General features: G+C 46.3%; 1 protein-coding gene across 1 annotated transcript; it reads left to right on the forward strand.

Moving 5' to 3' along the window:
- The first annotated feature begins 10,137 nt into the window (after positions 1-10,137).
- On the forward strand, positions 10,138-12,068 carry TACSTD2 (tumor associated calcium signal transducer 2). The gene has a single exon (XM_045546430.1). The coding sequence runs from the start codon at positions 10,376-10,378 to the stop codon at positions 11,333-11,335; it is 960 nt and encodes a 319-aa protein (XP_045402386.1). The 5' UTR covers positions 10,138-10,375; the 3' UTR covers positions 11,336-12,068.
- The last annotated feature ends 10,009 nt before the right edge of the window (positions 12,069-22,077 follow it).

Consider the following 22,077-nt stretch of genomic DNA (forward strand, 5'->3'; position numbering starts at 1 on the left):
GCAAAGGGCTGTATCAGGATTGAATCCAGCTGCACCCTGATGAGCATAAGAAACTGGACCAGACAACTTCTCTGGTATTTTCATTATGTACCAAGGACAACCCAGGCAGGAAAACAGCACTGGCTTGGAAGGTAGGAGCCCGGGTTTCTAATCCCAGGGTGGCTATGCTTGCTGTGTGATCTCAGGCAAGTCACTTCCCCACCCCAGGCCTCAGTTTTCCTATCGGTAAAAGTGGCCGTTGGGAATAGATGGTGTGGTCCCTTCTGACTCACAAACTTGTGTCTGGAGCTGCCCTAGGTGGGGCTTCTCTAGAGTAGGGTAGGTGTGGGCAGAAGGTGGCTGACCTGGAAGAACATCCCTCCTACAGGTGCGAGAGGCAGGACGTCCCCAGCACCCCACAGCTGCAGGACGGCACAGCGCTCCAGAGCCTGATAGCTGGGGGTGGGCCCCTCTCTCCTGAATCTCTACCTCTGCCCAGAAACCATCCCAGCTCCTCCCACCTGCCTTGACTTGGCACCTAACTGGAGGCCTCCCTGAAAATAATTAGAGCTTTGGCTGCTTGGCCTACGCAAGCTGGCTGTGGACAGGAAGCCCTGACACAGGGAGGGGCAGGGAGGCTCTGTACATCTTAGGAACCTTGGCTCATTTTTTAAGAGTGGCTAAGTTGCCCAGCCAACACCTTGTTTCCTGTTGTTATTTATGCTACATGGAGCACAAGTAGTTCACAGTAGTCGAAAGAGCCCTGGTTTGGATAACAGCAGCTAGCATTTACTGAGTGCTTACTGTGTGCCAGGTGCTGCTCTAAACTAAGGGTTAGTAAAGTACAGACCATTGGCCAAATCCTGTTTTTGTACAATCCATGAGCAAAGAACGTTTTTTTTACATTGTTAAATAATTATATAGGTACCTCTATAATCATCTTAAATTGTGCTTCTTAGTCCACAAAGCATAAATTATGTATCTAGCCTTTAACAAAACAGTTTACTAATCCCTGCTCTAAGTTTTTAACGTGGATTAACTCCTCATCCTCACGATAACCCTATGGAGTAGGTTACTATTATTATCCCCATCTGACAGATGAGCAAATAGAGGCATGGGGAAGTTAAGTGATTTATTGATGTCAAATATTAACAGCTAGAAAATGGTGAAAGCAGGATTGGAACTCAGGTAGCTGGTTTCTGAGTTCCTTAAGACCAAACTGCCTGATGTTTTCAGTAACTGGCTATGTGAGCTTGAGCAAGTCATATCGCTGTCCCTGTTAAATGAGGTGACGGTGATAAACTCCATCAGCGATTCTAAGTTGAGGGTGGAAGAGTCCTTGAAATGAATAAACTTTAGGGAGTCTGTGATACTCCCATGTGAAACTGTTAAAAAATACAGTGTGTTTGTGCACAGTTGCGTTTATTTGAGGAGAGAATCTTTCACTTTCCTTAGAAATGGATTCTGTGACTCAAAACAGATTAGGACTACTGGACTAGCTTTCTTGGAAGGTCATCTCCAGCTTTGACTCTCTTCGATGTTATTTATTTGAGTTTTTTTTTTTTTTTTTTGAGACAGAGTCTCACTCTGTTGCCTGGGCTAGAGTGAGTGCTGTGGCGTCAGCCCAGCTCACAGCAACCGCAGACTCCTGGGCTTAAGCGATCCTACTGCCTCAGCCTCCCCAGTAGCTGGGACTACAGGCATGTGCCACCATGCCCAGCTAGTTTTTTCTATATATATTTTTAGTTGTCCAGATAATTTGTTTCTATTTTTAGTAGAGACGGGGTCTTGCTCAGGCTGGTCTGGAACTCCTGACCTCGAGCGATCCACCCGCCTCGGCCTCCCAGAGGGCTAGGATTACAGTCGTGAGCCACCGCGCCCGGCCTTATTTGAGTTTTTTCCCTCACATGTTATCTCTTTGTCTTTTCTGCCCACATGCTATTTATTTCAGTTGTCTTTTTATTAATAAATGCCAGTGTTATCTATTGGGTTGTGTTCCCCCCACCTCCAAAACTCTACCCACTCATCTCTGAAAAGAAATTAGAAAAGCCAGACAAGCTTAAGAGCCACTTAGGTTTTTCTACCAGTGTATTCTGCCACTCTAGGTAAATCATCTGCATTAGTGGGGAGGACAGGTAAAGTCTCCTTTACAGCTCTTTATTGTAATTATTCATATGCTTCTGTGTTATTCATTCAACAAACAGGCAGGAAGCCCCCAGCAGGTGGTGGCTGTTGTGTGCACTGTGAGGTCCTCAGAGTCAGGGTTAGGTGTTATTTGCCTTTGTGCTCCCTCGGCCCAGGCACGGGCAGGCACTCACTGGAGGATGCCTGGCTGGCTGGCTGGCTGGATGGATGGATGAGTAGGTGGCTGAATGGATGTATGAAAATTTATTTAGTAGCACGGCTGGGGAAAGGAGGTTCCGGCTGCTGAGAAATTTACTTCTGTTGGTTTCCAGTGTCTTCCACTTGTCAGCCTCCCATGATCTTGGAGCAGCTTTGGAGGGTGGACTTCATTTTCCATCCGTCATGGTTTGGAAGAGTGTAGCTAAAGTTCAGCTGACAGAGCCAGGATTTCTCACATGAATTCAAAGAAATGAGTCCAGTGTCTTGCATCCCACTAAGGCCAGAGGAACAACAGGGACTTTCTTGCATCTCGCAAAGGCCAGAGGAAAAACAGCACCTCCGTTCTCTGGGGCCCACACATCTCAGAGTTAGAGAACAATGAAGTCCCCTCTTCCTCCCTTGTCTCATTCTTCCCAGACTTCTGAATTGCTCTCGCCCACTGCTCTTAGCCTGTACTTCCATCCCTGCCTGGTGTGAGTCTCGTGACTCATAACCACTGAGAGTAGGAGTGGAGGCAAGCCCTTGGCACACTCAGTCTGCACCGATGCAGCAGGGTTGTCCCAAGAGGGACAGCAACTGGGGCAGGGAGGAGCAGGGAGGAGCGGAAGGGCAAACCCTGGCGGGGAGACCCCGCAGTATTTGTGCCTGTGGGAAGGGCAGCACACAGCTGGGGAAAGCAACTCCTGCCGGGGAGACCGCAAGGTTCTGTCCTGCTGTCTTGCTTTGGACAAGAAACTCACCCACGCTAGGCTGTGTTTATTCATCTGCACAGCGCCCATAATACCTTGTCTGTTTCCCCAAAAGGGTGAGGCTCAACCAAGATGTCAGGCAGCGAACCTGTAAGTGGCCGGATAAAATCATAGCCTTATCGTTACTTGGATTCACTTGAGAGGCTATTTTTGATGTTCTGATTCAGCAGAAGAAAGAGAGGTTGGAATGTGGTTTGAACTTGTACACTGGTGAACTTCTGCACCAGGTCGCTGGAGTTTTAAATATTTGGGACCAGGAAATTCACATGGTATCACAGAAACAGCATATAGTCTCAGAACCGGACAAAAATGAATGTGAATTCCAGCTGTGCCACTTACTATCTGTGTATTCTTGGACAAGCACCCTTTTGCCTGAGTTTCCTTATTTATAAAGTGAGAATAACAAAATCTACCTCCTTTAGATGTTGTAAGGATACAGGTAACACTTGTTGACCCACTGACCCATCATAGGCTCTCAATAAATTGCAGAGTTGAGTGCAGTGGCTCATGCCTGTAATCCCAGCACTTTGGGAGGCCAAGGTGGGAGGATCATTTGAGGCCAGGGGTTTGAGACCAGCCTGGGCAACATATCGAGACCCCATCTCTAAAAAAATTTAAAAAAATTAGCCAGGTGTGGTGGTACAGAGAACATAAATAGATAGGTCAAGGGTGTTTGGGTTGCTCTTTTGTTCCTAGGCAGGGGAGTAGAGAAGCAAGACAACAGGAGTAAAGCCTGCTCCACGGCTTCCCCAGAACTCTCTGCTGGAATCTTCCGAGACTGCCTAGTCACGTGACTTTACTTGCTGGACTTGGCCACTGGTGGAGACAACGCCTGCCACAACCTAGGGTGAGGCTGGGACAGGAGGAGGAGGACAGGATAGGGCTGCTTCACGCAGAGAAAGGCATGGAAGAAGCCGGGAGAGAGTAGGAGAGGGGAAAGACTTGGGGACAGAGGAGCTGGCTTCAGGTTCCTGAGGAACCAACCAGTGAAAGGGAGAAATTACTTAGTCTTTCTTGCTCCAAGAGCAGAAATTTAGATCAGTTTTTGAAAATTACAGAGGCACAGAATTTCCCTAAATATTATGATGTACTTTCCAGTAAAGCTGCTTGGGATGGGAATGGACTGTCTTGTGGGGAAGGGAGGATGGCTCATCACCACAGGTAGCGTGTAAGTATCTGTTTAGGATTCTGAGAGTCCCCTCTTTGGGTCGGACACTAGAATACACATTCTCCAAGATCCCTTCTAAGGTGCATCACTTGGATCAGGACTACCTAGAAAGGCAGGCTAAGTTGGGGTGGCGGCAGCACATTTGAGACCCCCGACACCTGCCCTTACTTCCAGAACAGCTGGAAGTGGTTAGAAACAGCCAGCACCCCCACTCCCCCTTAGCAGGGCATCACACACCACCTGGCCAGCTCTGGGAAAGGAAACACCGTGACTCATCAGTGTGGGGTTCCAGCAACGTGGCTGCCTCAGGAATGTAGGGGCAAGATTTCCTAATCCCTCTTCATTTGTTGCCAAATCTCTCCGGAAACTGCCGGGCCTGGTGAGATTAACTATGAAATAAGCACAAAGGTTTGGGGTGTTTTACGGGCTTCACTCCCAGTATAAACCCTTGGAAAAGAAGCCAGGTAACCCAGAAGGAGGAATAGATGAGAATGAGAAGGGAAACATTCCTGGTTTGCAATTTGTGATGAGGATATCATGGACAGAAGGTACCTAAATGAAACCATGACACACACTTTCAAGGTGAAACTGGTGGCACTTTTCAAATCTGGTTGAAGTACAAAAACCCAGCAGAACCATGGACGTCACAGCCGACCTCTCCTAAAAAACCTGAGTAACGCCCCACCCAAATGAGCAAGAACAGAGAAATGTTGTCTTCTCAGAAAAGTGAAAAGATCCAACACTCCCTAGGCAGCCAGGGCCCAGACCACACCTAGTTTACCATCCTCACGTCCTGGACCTACTCTCTTTTGCTTTCATGACCCTTCAGCACGAGACTACACTGTGTCATGGAGAAATGTTCCTGTCACCAGACCTGGGTTCAAATCCCTCCCGGCCTGGTTTCTGTGTAACCTTAAGCCTCAGCTTACTGATCAGGGGAATGGGGACAACAATAATTATTTTATAGAGTTGCTGGCAGAATTATAGGGAATTTGTAATGTGGTGATCAATAAATGCCAGTTTCCATTAATAACAGAAAATATGGAAATGGAGAAAAAACAAGAAGCAGCAAAAACAGAAATTTTACTCCCAAAAACTTCCTCAAAAACTTACTTTGAGAGATTGACCTGACTTGAATTTTTTTTTTATTGTGAACATTTTAAGCAAATAAGAAAATGCAGAGAGTACCCATCCCCTGGCTCGTTCGAGTCTTTATATTTTGTTATACTTGAGTCACATTTTAAAGACATTGAAGACACAGTTGTGTGCCCCTTTCCTATTCCATTCTTCCCACACGTGCTCCCCAGCCCCTGCCTGGGCTGACTTCCTAGTCTTTCTATGTTCTGTTTCTTGGGGCCTCCTTCCTCTAACCTGCGCTATCACCATGGCTGGCTTCTCCTTCTGCATTTTCCGTATGCTGGCTGAAGAGTCACCTGCTTCCCCTAGGACTGCAGGCTCCCTCTGAGGAGGAAGGGAAACCCTGACTGCCCACTGTCTTGAAAGGTGCTCCTTAGAGAGGACGATGCTGATGGGGGTCAGGCCAGCAAGAAGAGTGAAGACCTCTCCCTGCTGGGCATTGGGCAGCCTCACAGACACTATGCCATTGTATCCTCGCAACATCTCTGAGAGGCGTAATCCTTATTTTGGACAAAAGGAAACCAAAGGGAAGAACCTGCCCAGGTCCATGGCTAATCCGTGGCAGTGCACAGCTCAAACGCAGGCTGTTTCTTTGTAGCAGAGCAGAGACAACAGGGACGACTTCCACTCCAAAGTACGAGACATTGGCGGTTAATGACATAAGCCCTAGGGTTTTCAGGTGTAGGTTCATAGTTGTGCCTGACACAATTAGCTATTTGATCATTTTTCATGAAACCAGAACTTTCTAAAAATATTTATACAAGTAAAAGAAAGAAAAAAGAATATCCAAGAAACATGAGATGAGACTGTAACCTCTTTCATCCCTTTGTTAGTTTCGTCTTTGTTAATTTCTGTATACATTTGTGGTCAGGAGACCTGGATTCTAGGTCTGGCCTCACCATTTGTAAGCATGTGACCATGGGCAAGTCCCTCCCTCCTTCTCCTAAGACCTCTGTTTTCACATCTATAAAATAGGGATAATAATATCTTCCCTGCCTAGCCCCCAGGGTGCTGTAGGATTCCAGCAGATAATGGAAGCAAATGTACTAAAGCACTATCTGCATCTAGCTATTCCACATATTCCTGCATCCGGAAGGTCAGAGGATGATGGGAGCTCTCAGGCAGTTCTCCTACCTAGCACCCAGCTCCTTGGACTTGATCTTCAGTAGTCCCCATAATTACAGGGCTTGTGCAGAACCCTTTAATGATCTCAAAGCATGCTCACATTCCTAAGACAGTGGATAATAATAGCTAAGATTATTTTACTTCCTACTTGCCAAACACTGTGTTGGGTATTTTCAATTCTTAATCTTGAATCATTAAAATAATTCTGGGTGGTAAGTGTTGTTTTTTTTTTTTTTAAAGTAATCAAACACAGGTTTTTTGTGTGTTTGTTTTTATATATCATACCCTTTAATATTACATAAAACTCACATGTTGGTATCGGTCTTACAGCAAAGAGAATCAGATAATCAAATGTTTATAAAACAGAGCACAAAAATAGCTGAAGCATAAAGTTCAATGGGGGAAACACGTGTTCTTAATAACAAGGTGGGAAACCATCCTATTCACAGACATGGGGCAATGTAGGCACTATTATCCTTGTTTTATAATTATGAAACTGAGGGTCAGAGTGGGGAAATAACTAGCAGGAAACCACACAGAAGTGAGTCGTGTGAAGCCAGAATTTGAGCCTAACTCTCACTGGACCCCAAATCCATTTTCTTTAAACTATGCTACATGCTTGCTACAGAATTCCAAGCTGCTCTTGGGCTCATCAGATCATACCCCTTCTCCTTACAGGCACAACAAGGCTGATAAAAGTTTTGAATCATGCATAGAAGTAAAAGTCACACTCAGGGCATCCTTACCCAGGGTTTCTTGAATTTGGGTGTCTAGAGGGTGGCTTAGGGTAGGGATAGAAATTCATGGCTAGGGTAGGTGGTGAGATTTAGACCAGGAAAGAAGTGCTGAAACATGATGACTCCTGGGACAGTATATTGATGGTATAACATTCTCAATGTTGATTAATCCAACAAACATTACTTACTGCCTAATATATGCTGCTGCTTGGGGCTACAGCATTCAGATGTGGTTCCTGTCCCTTACAAACACTTGGCAAGCCTGAGTTGATGGAATATTTTTATTAAATATTTTTAAATTAAAATTTAAAAAAATACAAAAAGATAAGGCTGATATGTGATAGATATTTTGTAGAATTAGGCAGGAAATGGATGAAGGGAAAAGAGAGAATCAGAGCTGAGACTGTGTTTACTTAATGAACTCATTGTGGTGTTTGTGTGACTACTGGGAAAAGCCTGGCAGAACCACAGAATTTCAGGAAGTGAGGGTGGGAGGAATGAGAGGTCGTCTTTGGGTAACTCCATCTTCTGCGGAGAGTACTGAGGCTGGGCACCTTCTGTTCCCATCCTCCCAGTACCTAACATAATTGGAAGAGGCAGCTTTGGAGACTTCAGAGCACTAGCCCCAGTAATGCACAACCATTTGGGTCTGTCCTAGCTAGCTAAGTAGTCCATGGCACCATCACACACATTCCTCAGTCCTGAGAACCCTCTTTTGTCAGCTTTCCTCTTGCCAGCCTGGGACCCAGTGGAATGAAAAGCAGGTGACTCTGCCAGTTAGAGAGGATTGTGGCTACTATTCAACAGCTGGAAAAATGAGAAGACAGGAGAGATGTTTTAAGTATAAAAATGCAATTTAACATTTTTACAGTGTCTCAGAGTTTACAAAGCTTTAGCATCTACTATCTCATATATTTCTATGATTCTTAACTAACCCATGAAATAGAATCTATTATACCCATTTTACAGATGGGAGGACAAAAGCCCAGAAAAGTTAATACTGTCATCTTAGCGTGTCTGGGATAAGGAAAGCATAGAGAAGAGGCACATCCCTGAGTGCAAATGAGAAGACCTTATCAGGGAAGGCTTCCTGGAGATGACCCAAGAACTGAATAGAAAAACACAATTATGCACTAAATAAAGAAAGGATTCCAGGTAGATGATTTTGGAAAGGTTTGAAACCATGAGGAAGTCTGGAAAAGTTGGCAGGAGCAAGATGGTGGTGATGATGATGATGATGATGATGATGACAACGATGACAGCAGTTAACACCTATCTGTTGCTTACTGTGTACAGATACCATTAGAAGGGATACTCTTCAATGCCGTTTATCTACATTAATTCTCACACCTACCTCGTAAGATTGGTACTTTTATTATTCCCATTTTACAGATGAGGAAACTAAGACACAGAGAGGTTAAGTAGCTTGCCTATAAGGTCACATAGGAGTGATCTTAAATATTTATTTAAGAAGTATAAATTTTATTCTGAGAGCCAAGAGCACCCCCTCACTCCGGATTTGAAAGGTTCTTAGCGGAGAGGAGAAGGGCACAGGTTTGTGATCTAGAAAGCCTACTTGAAGGCAGGGTGGACTGGTGTTGAAGAAGGGAAAAGAAACTGGATCCTGACTAGGCTGTTTGTCCAAGGAAGACCTGGCCAGAGACAGTGGGGCCAGAGTGCAGAGAAGTATCCTCACGACTCTGGAGTTTGTGAGTAAGAAACTGTCCCTCACATGTCTCTACTTCCTCTATCTGTAAAGGCAGAATAATATATTTCCATCTACCTGCCACGGGAATTGCTTGAAAATTAATGGGACAAAGGCCCGGCTGGCTTTTATCTGCTAACAACACCCTTGCACCCCTGGTGGTGCACATTAAATGCTGAATATATAAAATGTGCTTTGAGGGAGGACCTGGGAATAATTATAGGTTGCTAATTATTGTTAATTTTACTTACAGCTTTGAAACTCTGGACTTTCTCAATGATTCAAAGAGATTGCAACCCCTCTGTCCTGTGAAAGCAGCCACACAGGGGCAGGCAAGCAATTTCTCACAGGCTCGGTTCTTTCATTATTTGCAGTGGCTCAGCTACTTGTGTGGGATACAGAAAACAAAAAGCAATGATTTGCTCTTTTAGAATCAAATTGCACAAAAAAATGCCTTATAATCTTGCTGGCTCTTTAAGAATTTTTTTCTTTTTTGTCTCCCTATACCTAGTGCACACATAAATATTATGCGTGTGTGTGTGTGTGTTTGTGTGTAGAGAAAATTAGTGTTTAACCGAACTTTTAATGCGCTGCACGCCCGGACACCTGGATTTTGGCTGCGATATGGTGTCGCAGAACTACTCCCTAACTCCCCTTCGGGTGCTGCACCACTTGATTTCCACAAACATTTATTTAAGGTCTCACAACAGCCAGCCAGGGTACCGAAAACTCTGGCAGGAGTCTGAGGACTGATGGCTGGGTGACTTCAGGTCTCTAAGCCTCTTCAGCATCACCTGTAAAATGGGTCCGACAGCCCGTGCCTGTCAGGACTGGCGTGAGGATGAGATACTGTTTGTGAACTGTAAACAATATCAATGTGTCCTATTATGAGAACCGGGGAAAGAGGGAGGGAGCGGGGGTGGGAAAGGGAGAACGAAAAGGAAGGGGTTGGGAGTAGAGGAGAGCGCGACTGTCGCGGGCCGCACTTCCCAGTGAAACTCCTCAGACTCCGGCGCCGAGAGCTGCCGGGAAGCCCCAGGTCCCCGGCGAAAGGCCGCGCCGAGGGCGGGTCCCTCCCCGGGTGGAGCCGGGCGGGCTGGGGGCGGGTCCCCCGCAGCCCGCAGGTGAGTATCGGTTTTCCTGTCCCGGGCTTTCGGTCCGGAGGAGGCGGGAGCAGCCTCCCCTGCCCTGATCCTATCGCGGGCGGCGCAGGGCTGGCTGGGCCTTCCGCGGGACGGCAGGGGGGCGGGATGTGTCACCCGAATACCAGCGGGTAAGTCGCCGGCCGAACCAGCCGGGCAGGTCGAGCGGAGTATAAGAGCTGGAGGGAGCGGCCGGGCGGCAGACGCCGGAGCCCGAGCCCCGCAGAGCCCCGCCGAGCCCCGCGCCGCGTCCGTCCGCCGCGTCCGGTCCGCGCTACCTTCGCGCCACCATGGCCCGGGGCCCGGGCCTCGCGCCGCCGCTGCTGCCGCTGCTGGTGCTGGCCGCGGTGACCAGCCACGCGGCCGCGCAGTCCAACTGCACGTGCCCCACCAACAAGATGACCGTGTGCAGCCCCGACGGCCCAGGCGGCCGCTGCCAGTGCCGCGCGCTCGGCTCGGGCGTGCCGGTGGACTGCTCCACGCTGACCTCCAAGTGCCTGCTGCTCAAGGCGCGCATGAACGGCCCCAAGAGCGGCCGCGGACTGGTGCGGCCGAGCGAGCACGCGCTCGTGGACAACGACGGCCTCTACGACCCCGACTGCGACCACGAGGGCCGCTTCAAGGCGCGCCAGTGCAACCAGACGTCGGTGTGCTGGTGCGTGAACTCGGTGGGCGTGCGGCGCACCGACAAGGGCGACCTGAGCCTGCTCTGCGACGAACTGGTGCGCACCCACCACATCCTCATCGACCTGCGCCACCGCCCGGCCGCCCGCGCCTTCAACCGCTCGGACCTGGACGCCGAGCTGCGGCGGCTCTTCCGGGAGCGCTACCGGCTGCACCCCAAGTTCGTGGCGGCCGTGCACTACGAGCAGCCCACCGTCCAGATCGAGCTGCGGCAGAACGCGTCGCAGAAGGCCCCCGGCGACGTGGACATCGCCGACGCTGCCTACTACTTCGAGAGGGACGTCAAGGGCGAGTCGCTGTTCCAGGGCCACGGCGGCCTGGACTTGCGCGTGCGCGGCGAGCCCCTCCAGGTGGAGCGGACGCTCATCTACTACCTGGACGAGAAGCCCCCGCGCTTCTCCATGAAGCGCCTCACCGCCGGCCTCATCGCCGTCATCGTGGTGGTCGTGGCGGCCCTCGTCGCCGGCGTGGTCGTCCTTGTGATCTCCAACCGGAGGAAGTCGGGGAAGTACAAGAAGGTGGAGATCAAGGAACTGGGGGAGTTGAGAAAGGAACCGAGCCTGTAGGTACCCGCGGGGTGGGGAGCGGGATGGGGTGCCGGATGCCAGCATCGTCCCAGACCGAAGAGAGTCAGGCTTCCTGACCCTCGGCCCAGAGGAGCCATTTCTCCTCCCAGATTCCTGCCTTCCCCTTCCCCTTCGCGCACACACCAAATTTAATAGATCCTGGTCTCAGAGTCGCCTCTCTTTCTGACTTCTGTCTTGAAGAAAGCATTTCTAGAATTCCTTCCTTTTCGGCCCAGTAAGAAACCTGATCGGGAGAGGTAAGGAAAGGATGGCGCAGCGTTATGTGTAAGAAGCAAGTGTCTGTATGACAACCCAGCGTCGTTTGAAAGTGACAGAATAGATTTTGAAGGCCTAAATGGGTTTAGATGGGAAACAGCACTTTTACTGTCTTGGGTTTAAGTTATTTGATGAGCTCCATTTCTATCATGGCCTTACAGATGAGGAGTTTGTTAATTGGGGCCGTGTAGTATCCTCATTACCATCATTTGTATTACCGACCACACACGCTTGTCACCAGGAAAGAAGCCTGTTTCAGCTTCCTGAACACGTTTTAGATGTCTCCGTTCGAGCACAGCCGCTACCCCAGAAACTCAATGTCTGTTCTTCAGCTTGCCTTTACTACAGCTGATATTAGTCATGTTTTCTTTTGTAAAATGTATGTACATATGTTGTCTTTGATAATGCTGCTGTGATTTTTTTTTAAACATGAATTTAATAAAATATGTGAAAGGCACAACCAAAAGATGGCGTTTGTGAAAACTCCCTCCAGATGTTTATCACTTTGGTCTCCTCTGTCTAATGTCCCATGACTTGTATTTTTTTATTTCAAATTCTAACACTGTTTTTGCAGAAGTGGGCATTTCATGTTGCCACTCTGCTGTGTCCTGAGGTATCCTAACTGGCTGTGCAGATGCTATTCAAATAAGATTATTTGGAAACCTCCTTCCAACTGCGAGAGAGAGAGAGAGAGAGAGAGAGAGAGTTTGAGGGAGGAGGCTGAAACTAACAGCTTTTGTGGAAAAGGGTGCCAGCCTTTGGTCACCAGTGAAGAGGGAAACTCTTAGTTTGTTTCACAAGCTGTATCTCCTTTGAATCCTGTTGCTACTCTGAAGTAGGTGGTACTATTCCCATTTAGCCCTTGGGCAAATTACTTAATCTCGAAGTGTTGTGGCTCTGAGATTAAATAGCTTTTCCATATAATTACAGCCAGTCTGTAGTGGGTCCTATGCTGTGGCTGTATACGCATAGCTTGGTTTCCTGAGATTTTTACAATTAATGTGCTTGAAAGACCTGTATTACCTATTAGCTGTAAAAATCAGCCACTTGTCTCCTTCTTATTTATCTTTTTTTCTCACTTATTCACATTCATTTATGTGTGTAGCTGTGGGGTGGCCCACAGGTGAACAAGTTACTGCAATTACTAGGAAATTGATGCAACAATAGACGTGTACAAAGGAGGGAGTGGTTGGTATATCAAGTATCCAACAACAAACTAGATCCAAGACTTCAGTTTCTTCCCCTGGAATCTATCACATGCCCCTCCTTCCATCCTGACTGCAGTGTAAACTGACCCCTCAAGACTGAAACACCAGGAAGAACTGGGAGGAGGCAGCTCTCAGCCCCTGTCTTCACAACTTGGGGCTGTGGCTGGTTTGCACTGGTGGAGAGGATACTTGGGGATTGCCAGAGATCTCAAAGACTGCAGGCACTCTAGCTGGGGAGGGACTGCTCCAGGCCCCAAACTTCATTTCAGGCTCAAAGGCGCCCAATGGGACTCACCAAAGGAAGAGGGTGGATGTGGGTAGGTTCCCCCACAGTCGGAAGGATGACCAAAGTATTTGAGGTTATAGTAGGCTCCTTAGCAATGATAGTGAAGCTCCCCTGGGTGCTTACCTTGCCACTTCTCTGAGTCACTGAAGTGAGAGGGAAGAGACCTTGGCAATCATTTCTGACCTAACCTCTCCTTTCACTAATGAAAATAGCAAGTGACTGCTCAAGATTAATGTTCGTGTGGCACAGCTGGAACTAGAAAGCCGCATTGTTTTAAGAGGCATTTTAAAAAACTCACTTGACTGCCTAGAAAATAAATAGATTAAGGATCGAGTGTGTAGCTGAACAAAGGAGGCTTCCTGAAAAAAATCCTTTCCTCCATCAAAATGTCACTTCTGGACAATGTTAAATTTCTGCATTAATTCAGGACTACAGCTTCTTGCACTTTATAGCACTTACAGTTTGCAAAGCACTTTCACACATATAATCTTTGAGACATTGATTTACTGGAAATAACTCAGATCTTGAAAAACCTGAATTCAAATCTTGCTGTATTGAGTCAGGAAGTCACTTAATTCCTCTATTTCCTCATCTGTTAAATGAAACTACAAATCCCTCTGTCACTACTGGGAGGATTAAATGAAGTCAATGATATGTGCCTAGAACAATCTGAGCACTTAGTGGAGAGTTCAGTATATTTTAAGTTTTCTCTTCTCTAGATTTTATCCATGTCACATGCCCAAATACTGAGGTTTGAAGAGGTTGAATGAACTCATGAACACATGTTCTCCATGTGCCAAAGGCAGAGCTTAAAACCTTTGGCTTCCTAGCCCAGGTACCTAGCAGGGTAAGACACCTTTTTTACTCGCTTCCTCCAAAGAAGACTCCCCCTGTGCTTCTGTTTTGAAACTCAGCTTGCCTCTGCTGAGGATAGGACGTCAGAAGCAGCTAACTTCAGGGATTAGCATCCACCTCTAGGATTTCCCTCCCTTCTTGCCCCCAAAAACCTACAGTTATGGCTATGAGTTCAGGCTGGGGCTGCTCTTGGAAGGAATGTGGGAAGTGGGTGTGGCTTACCCAGCAAGTCACAGCCGGTCTTTTGTGCCTTAGGAGGCTTGACTGATTTCCTTGTATAAGTCACCGGGGTTTTCTCCATTCCTTCTAGTTCCTTAATTGGAGCCATTTTTTTTTTTTTTTTTAAATTTTAAAGTGGGAAGGAGAGGGAGTGAAGAGGGAGTTCGATTTCCTTTTTTCTTTCCTTCTTTCTTTCTTTTTTTTTTGAGACAGAATCTCACTCTGTCACCCTGGGTAGAATACAGTCAGCCTATCTCACAGCAACCTCAAACTCCTGGGCTCAAGCAATCCTCCTGCCTTACCTTGCAAGTAGCTGGGGCTACAGGTGTGTACCCTAATGCCTGGCTAATTTTTTCTATTTTCAGTAGAGATGGGGTGTCACTCATGCTCAGGCTGGTCTCAAACTCAGGAGCTCAAGCGATCCTCCCACCTTGGCCTCCCAGAGTGCTAGGATTACAGGTGTGAGCCACTGGGATTGGCCAATTGGAGCAATTTTTAAGATCACCCATTTCCCCCAGTGCTTAAATATTTTTTGCTTCATCATTTTCCAAGCAGAATCACAGAATGTCAGAGCTGAAAGGAGCTTAGAGAATCATTCCGCCCAGCACGCCCATTCTACAGATGAGGAAACTGAAGCCCAGAGAGGAGAATGGATTTACTCAAGTCAGAGAGTGGCAGAGCCACCCTAGAGCTCCAGTACCCTGACTCTATCCTGTATGATGTTTATTCCACTTGCCTCCCTGGGTGGTCACTTGATTGAGCATGTATTTAGTAAATAAGAACTATAGCAAAGTACCTCAAGAACCTAGGGGGGAAAAAAACTTCTAGTATGGCTTGAGCTCTTTCCAATGTAATGTGAACAGAACTTCTATTCCACTTTTTAAAGGCAATATCTCTGTCTCTAGACTTCTGCTTTCAGGGGGACTAGAGCAACCTTAGAAGCTGCCTATTTATATAAAACAAAGAACCATTTGGGGACCAAATGGATTTCTTTTACAATTAATAGCAAGTCCTAGGCTGGGTGTGGTGACTCACAGCTATGGCCCAGGTGACAGAGTGAGAACCTGTCTCCAAAACAAAACAAACAAAAAAATAGCAAATTCTGGTAGACATCTTCCGGTTGTAATTTCCCTCCTAGAACCATTCTCTGTCATTGCTAAATATCATTAGAGGTTTTATTGTTGCCTTTTATGGTGAGCTCAAGGAAGGAATTATTGGGAGTGTGGGGAGGAAGAGGAGGGCTAGGCCTATTCACTTTCTGGGAATTATGCTGAAAACAGGAGAGTTTTGTCCGCTGGCACCACAGCAAGCTACGTGTCTCCGATTTTAGTGGAAATGCTCAGGTCCATGTTGTACAAGGAAGCCAAACTAAGCTGGGTAAGAAGGAAGAGAGAAGGGACCCAGAGTGATGGTCTGAACACATTAACCAGCAGTTTAGCAGCAGGCAGCTCAACATACCAGGGCATCTTGTCTTCTCGGAAGGAAAGGGACCTGGACTAGATCACGTGTAACGTGTAAGGAGCCTGTACCCTCATAGCTCCCACGGTGGATGTGGGGGAGTCTCCTTAATGGTCCCAGTGTGCTTAACTCCCTTATTATGTGACACTGTTGGAGGAAGTGTTCTTCACCCAAATATTCTGATGTGAAGCACGTTATCATATGCTATTGAGATAGATGGTGGGCAAAGGTACAGAACAAGGTCAGCAGATGAGGCTTCAAGTCCTTGTCCTTGCATTCCAGCTGTGCGACCTTGAATGTGGCAGTTCACCTCCCTCAACCTCACCTTTGCATCATAACACAGGTCTAACACTATCCACTCACTCTAGCTTATAGAGCTCCTATCTCCTTATCTCTCCTCAATGGGACTGAGTTGAGTTTGAGCAGCCAGCATGACCGGTGCTGGCTGGAGCTGGTGCGCAGAGCCCCAGTGACTGTGAGTGGTTGCCCTAAAGCAGTCACTGTTGGACAGCCTGTGTCTTTAATGATGCCAAGCATTGATCATTCATTCATTCCTTCAAATACTTTTTTGTCTAATTTTATGCCAGATAGCATACTAGTTTGGAGGATATATAATGAATTGAGCAGATAGAGTTTCTCTGGTGTTCATTTTTTTTTCTTACCTGGCATCCCCACAAGCATCTCAATGGCAAAAACACCCCCATTATGTGAATCTTGGTGGGAGGCCAGATGCTCCTGTTTCCTGGCAGGTGGGATTTGGGCATGTGACATGGCTCAGCCAATTGAACTCTCCTGCCTGGGACATTAATCTAGAGGACATAAAGCCATAAATCAGGCCAGTTGAGAAATTACAGCAGCGTTGGCTTTGCCAAGAGTACAGCTGTTCCACAGGTGCCAAGTGTCTAGTGTCAGCAGCAGCAGTGGAGCATCCCAGTTGGATTGCCCCGTGGCTTAACCTTGGCCACATTCCTTGCTGCCCAGCCAACCTTAGTTCCTGGTCATTTTCTGTTGATTCTGTGAACTTATCCCAAATCTTCCAATAAATTCCTTTTATTCTTAAGTTTCTGTTGCTAACAAACATGAATCCTGGCTATGGGAGTCTCTGCCTTTAATGAACTTAAAGGCTAGAGCAGAGACATTCATTAACTATGTAATCACATGAGTAAGGGCACAATTTAAAAATAAGTGCTCTAAAGAAAAAGAGCAAATATGGATGTTCTGACTTAGTTGTGGGAGTCACATCCTTAAGGGACGTGATGCTTGATCTGAGATGCAAGGTATGCGTGGATGCTATTAATATTTATGCATGAGAGAAGCATTTTGGTAAGGGAGAACAGCATGTGCAAAGGCCCTGAAGCAGGAGGGAGTGTGGCTTATTTGAAGACCTGAGAGTAGACCAGCATGGCTGGAATATGGTTAGCAAGGAGAAATCTGGTGCTACCTGAGACTGCAGAAGTGGGCTGGGGATAGACTAATAGGCCTTCTAAACCTGTTAAACATTTTGATCTTTGTGCAAATGACAAAGGGCATGCCCCTTTGCAGAGAAGTTGGAAAAAGTCTCCTTACCTAGTTGGCCCCTGCAGTGCAGTGTTTTGCAAATGAGCTAGTAAGTACCCTTTTTTTGTTTTTGTCTTTTGAGACAGAGTCTCACTCTGTCGCCCGGGCTAGAGTGCCCTGGCGTCAGCCTAGCTCACAGCAACCTCAAACTCCTGGGCTCAAGCGATCTTCCTGCCTCAGCCTCCCGAGTAGCTGGGACTACAAGCATGCGCCACCATGCCCAGCTAATTTTTCTACATATTTTTAGTTGTCCAGCTTTTCTTTCTATTTTTTTAGTAAAGCCGGGGTCTCGCTCTTGCTCAGGCTGGTCTCGAACTCCTGAGCTCAAGCAATCTGCCTGTCTCGGCCTCCCAGAGTGCTAGGATTATAGGCGTGAGCCACTGTGCCTGGCCTGGTAAGTACTCTTGCACCAAAAAATAGGCACCTCGCCTTCCTTGCAGACATAGTCTCTCCCCTCTCCTGTCAAGAACTTAGGGAAATCTTTGAAAAAAGAAATTTAAAGCAAGGGGTGACATAATTAGATTTGTGTTTTTAAAAGAGCTCTCTGGCTGGAATATGGAGAGTACTCTGAAAACGAGCAAGAATAGAGGCAATGAAAGAGTAGAGGACCAGCAGTGGGAGTACATCAGGTGAGAGATAAAGGTAGCTTGGACGGGGGCAGGTATAGGGGATAGTGATGGGGATGGGGAGAAGTGATGTATTGGAGGGATATTTAGGATATAAAATCAATAGGGCTTGGGGATGGATTCTGTATTGGGGTGGTGAGGAAGAGGGAAGTGTCAAGAATAGTTCCCAGACTTCTGACTTTCATGATTGGTTGGTGGCACCTTTCTTTGGGCAAGGGTCAGAGAACACAGCAATGGGAACATGCTTGGTGGGAGAGAAATGATGAGTATGGTTTGGACATGTTGAGTTCAGGCTTCCATTCAGGAGTTGGATGTAGAAGTCTGGTGTTTTATGGGCTGGAGATGGGAATTTAGGAGGCACTGGTATACAGGTAGCACTTAGAAGCCATGGGTGGGGATGGGACTGCCTAGGGAAAGTACTAGCTCCGTGCCTCAAAAGACTGTAGCACTTTAAGGCCAGTAAGACAAGAATGAGCTGACAAAGGAAACCAAGAAGGGTCAAAACTAGGATGGAGACTAAATGACAAGCCCAGACTGGTGCCAGGAGATAAGTGAGGGGGCGTTGAGCAGAGCCGGGAGGGAAGCATTGGTGTAAGCAAGTCCCCAGACCAAGAGAGCTGCTTCACAATAGACCCAAGTGAGTGCCTTTGTGGTTATTGCCCACCAGCTGCCTGCTATTTGGGGCAGCCCTCTGGGAAAAAGAAGAGGGTTAGAATAGACAGTTCAAGTGACTAATCTGTGAAAGTGACATGGGACATGGAAGTGACCAAGACTTGCTAGGTATAACTTTGCAAGTAGCCAAGCTATTTGCCAGTGTGTAATCTTGGATGAAGTTACTTAACCTCCCCACACCTCAATTTCCTTGTTTGTAAAATGGGAACAATTATATCCCTACCTCCTCATAGGGTTGGTGAGGGAAGTAACCTTAGTGCACGTAAGACACTTAGACTAGTGCCTCAAACACAATGAGCATTCATAAATGTTAGCTGTTGTTATGGTTATGTGGAACTTGAATACACAGTGTCCATTACAAACTCTATAAATGGAGAAATGGTTTCTTTTTATTCACCTTTGTATTCCCAATGTCTAGCACAGTGCCTGGAGCATAGTGAGCCCTCAATAATTAATGCTGATTGAATGGATGGATAGATAATTTGGGTGTAGATCCCAGAAGGGGTAGGTCTGGCCTGGAAGTTTAAACAGGGCCAGATATGTCTCTTTGACACCTGAGATTCACTGTTCAAGGAGTAGATATCATATGTTTCTACCCATATGTCACCACTCAAAGCAAAAAGAAGAAAAAGAAAACTACTTAGAGCTCCACAAAGGTTTCTTAAGAAAAAGAAATATGGAGCCCATTTAGATCATTTATGAGTGGAACAAATGCGATGCAATAAGCAGGGAAAACACAGCACAATATAATATGCAAAAAGTTAATAGCTTTATTATATAAAGAACTTAGACTCAAATTAATTAGAAAAACAATTATCTAGTTAAGGCCTCAGCTAGGAACCTTTGTGCAAATTAGAAAGGGTGCCTCCCTTTGGGCAGACAAATTAGAAAATGACACCCCGTCAACTAGACCCAGCCTAGCAGTGTAGGGCTTGGCAAGTGCACAGGTAGGGAGGTATCTTAGTAAGAAGACAAATACATTTCCCCCTCAGGGGAGGGCACGCAGGTAGGTGATCAGAATCAGGCTTGACTTTGGCCCCCACACTCCCTTGGCCTTTATGCACCATATACACAGAACACCCTCAGGAGGTGACCCCGACTTCAGTATAAAATGCACAAAGGTCATGAATAGACAATTCCAGGAGAGGAACTAGAAACGGTAATAAACCTCTTTTTAAAAATATATCTAAAAAATATATCTAATATCACTGGTAATTAAATGAGTTAAAAGCACAATGGAATAAAATTTTCCTCTGTGTAATTAATAAAACTGCTACTACTCAGTGCTAGTGGGGGGGGAGTGTTAACTGGTATAACCTTCCTGGAAAACAAGTTGACCTGACAATATCCACCAAGAACCTTAGATGTGTTTATTTTTACCGGCTTTCCAATTCCACGTCAGGGAATTTATCTTAAGGAAATGAACAGCGAAGCAGACAAGATTCGCATACATGACATGTTCCAGACAGTTCGTTTTACTGTAGTAGAAAGGTAAGAATAATCTAAACATTCAACTGCAGGGGTGGTTATATAGGTAACTCCTCGAGACCCTGTGTGTTCCAGAATTCAGAAATTTTGGGATTTTAAAAGGATAATTTGGTGCATAAATTATTTAATCCACTCAGCAGAGTCTGTGACAGCATCCTTTAATCAACACATTCAGATTTCTGTCATGAAATTTATTAATAGTCACACTAAGTGATATAATAGACCATGAATAGCCATAGGTCACTTCAGGTCAGCTTTGCTCCCAAATGAGTTTGTGCCAAACTTCTAAAACAGCTTTTGGTTTTCAGGGCTTTTGGATTTGTGGATAAGGGATTGTGTATCTGTATAAATTATGGCATGACCCTTGAAGACCTTTCTATATGGGGAAATGCTTACAATATACTGTTCAGTTAAGTGAGGGGGGAAATGTAACAAAATTACATAATGACTTCATTTTTAAAAACTGGGAACAAATTTGTTATTTTAAATGCAAAATGTGTTGTTTTAAATCCAAACTGATCATAACTGTTTTCATTTTTCTTTTATTTTTCTTCTTTCTTTTTTTACTCTTCAAGGGGAATGTTATAATGTTTATCAATGGAGAAATCAATTGTTTTACGTCACTCGGTTTTACTTCACTCTTCACCCTCTGAAGAGCCTGAGAGGACAGAGGAAAGGGAAACTTTCTGGTGGTGCCTCTTGCTTGGCGAAGCAGAGTAGGAGCCTTTGGTATGCAGGGAGGCCCTTTGCCTGAGTGAGGAGCTACAGAACCGGAAATGTTTTGCATAAAGACGTGGGAGAGCTGTGGTGCAGTGACGTGACAGTGATGTGGACATGCACCTGCAGTCCCAGCCCCTCTGGAGGCTGTTGTGGGAGGATCACTTAAGCCCAACAGTTCTGGGCTGTAGTTGCTATGCTGAGGGTGTCAGCACTAAATTTGGTATCAGTATGGTGACATCCCAGGAGCAGGGACCATCAGGTTGCCTAAGGTAGAGTGAACCAGCCCCGGTCAGAAACGGAGCAGGTCAAAACTCCTGTGCTGATCTGCTGATCGGTCATGGGACCATGCCTGTGCGTAGCCACTGCACTCCAGCCTGGGCAATACAGCAAGACCCCATCTCTTAAAAAGAGAAAAAGAAAAACAAAAAACATGTAGGAGTAAATTTTTTGGAATTGGATGGAGGCTGGGCGGCGAGGGGAGGAGAGGAAAAATCATTTGGCAGGAGACTGGACTCTGTGTTATTTTCCTGGGGCTGCCATTACAAATTACCACACACTTAGTGGCTTAAAATAACAGAAATTCATTTCTCACAGTTTTGGAGGCTAGAAATCTGAAATCAAGCTGTTAGCAGGGCCATGTTTTCTCTGAAGGCTCTAGGGAAAAATCCTTCCTTGCATCTTTTAGCTTTTGGGGGTGGCCAGCAGTCCTTGAAGTCCCTTGGCCTGGGGCAACTTAACTCGGATCTCTGCTTCTTTCACATGGCTCCTTCCCTCTGTGTGTGTCTCTGTTCCAAATTTGCATCTTTGTTTAAGGACACTGGTCACTGGGTTAGGGCTCACCCTAATCCAGGATGACCTGCTCTTAACTTGATTATATCTGCAAAGACCCCACTTCCAAAAGTAAGGTCACCTTTACAGGTTTCAGATGAACATGAATTTCAGAGGGATGCTATTCAACTCAGTTCAGATTCCTAGTGTGTGACTTGACTAAGAAAAGGGAATTTTAATATCCCACTTATTATTATTATTATTGTTGAGACAGAGTCTCTCTCTGTCACTCTGGCTAGAGTGCAGTGGCATCGTCATAGCTCACTGTAACCTCAAATTCCTGGGCTCAAGCGATTCTCCTGCCTTAGCCTCCCGAGTAGCTGGGACTACAGGCGTGCACTACTGTGCCAGGCTGATTTTTCTATTTTTTTTTGTACTGATGGGGTCTTGCTCTTGCTCAGAGGCTGGTCTTGAATTCCTGACCTCAAGTAATCCTCCTGCCTCAGCCTCCCAGAGTGCTAGGATTACAGGCGTGAGCCACCACGTCAGGCCTATCCCATTTACTTTAAAAGTTATAAGCATCTGCTGAGTAGATGAATGATAAATACG

Source organism: Lemur catta, chromosome 3 (assembly GCF_020740605.2).
Source record: "Lemur catta isolate mLemCat1 chromosome 3, mLemCat1.pri, whole genome shotgun sequence".
NCBI lineage: Eukaryota > Metazoa > Chordata > Mammalia > Primates > Lemuridae > Lemur > Lemur catta.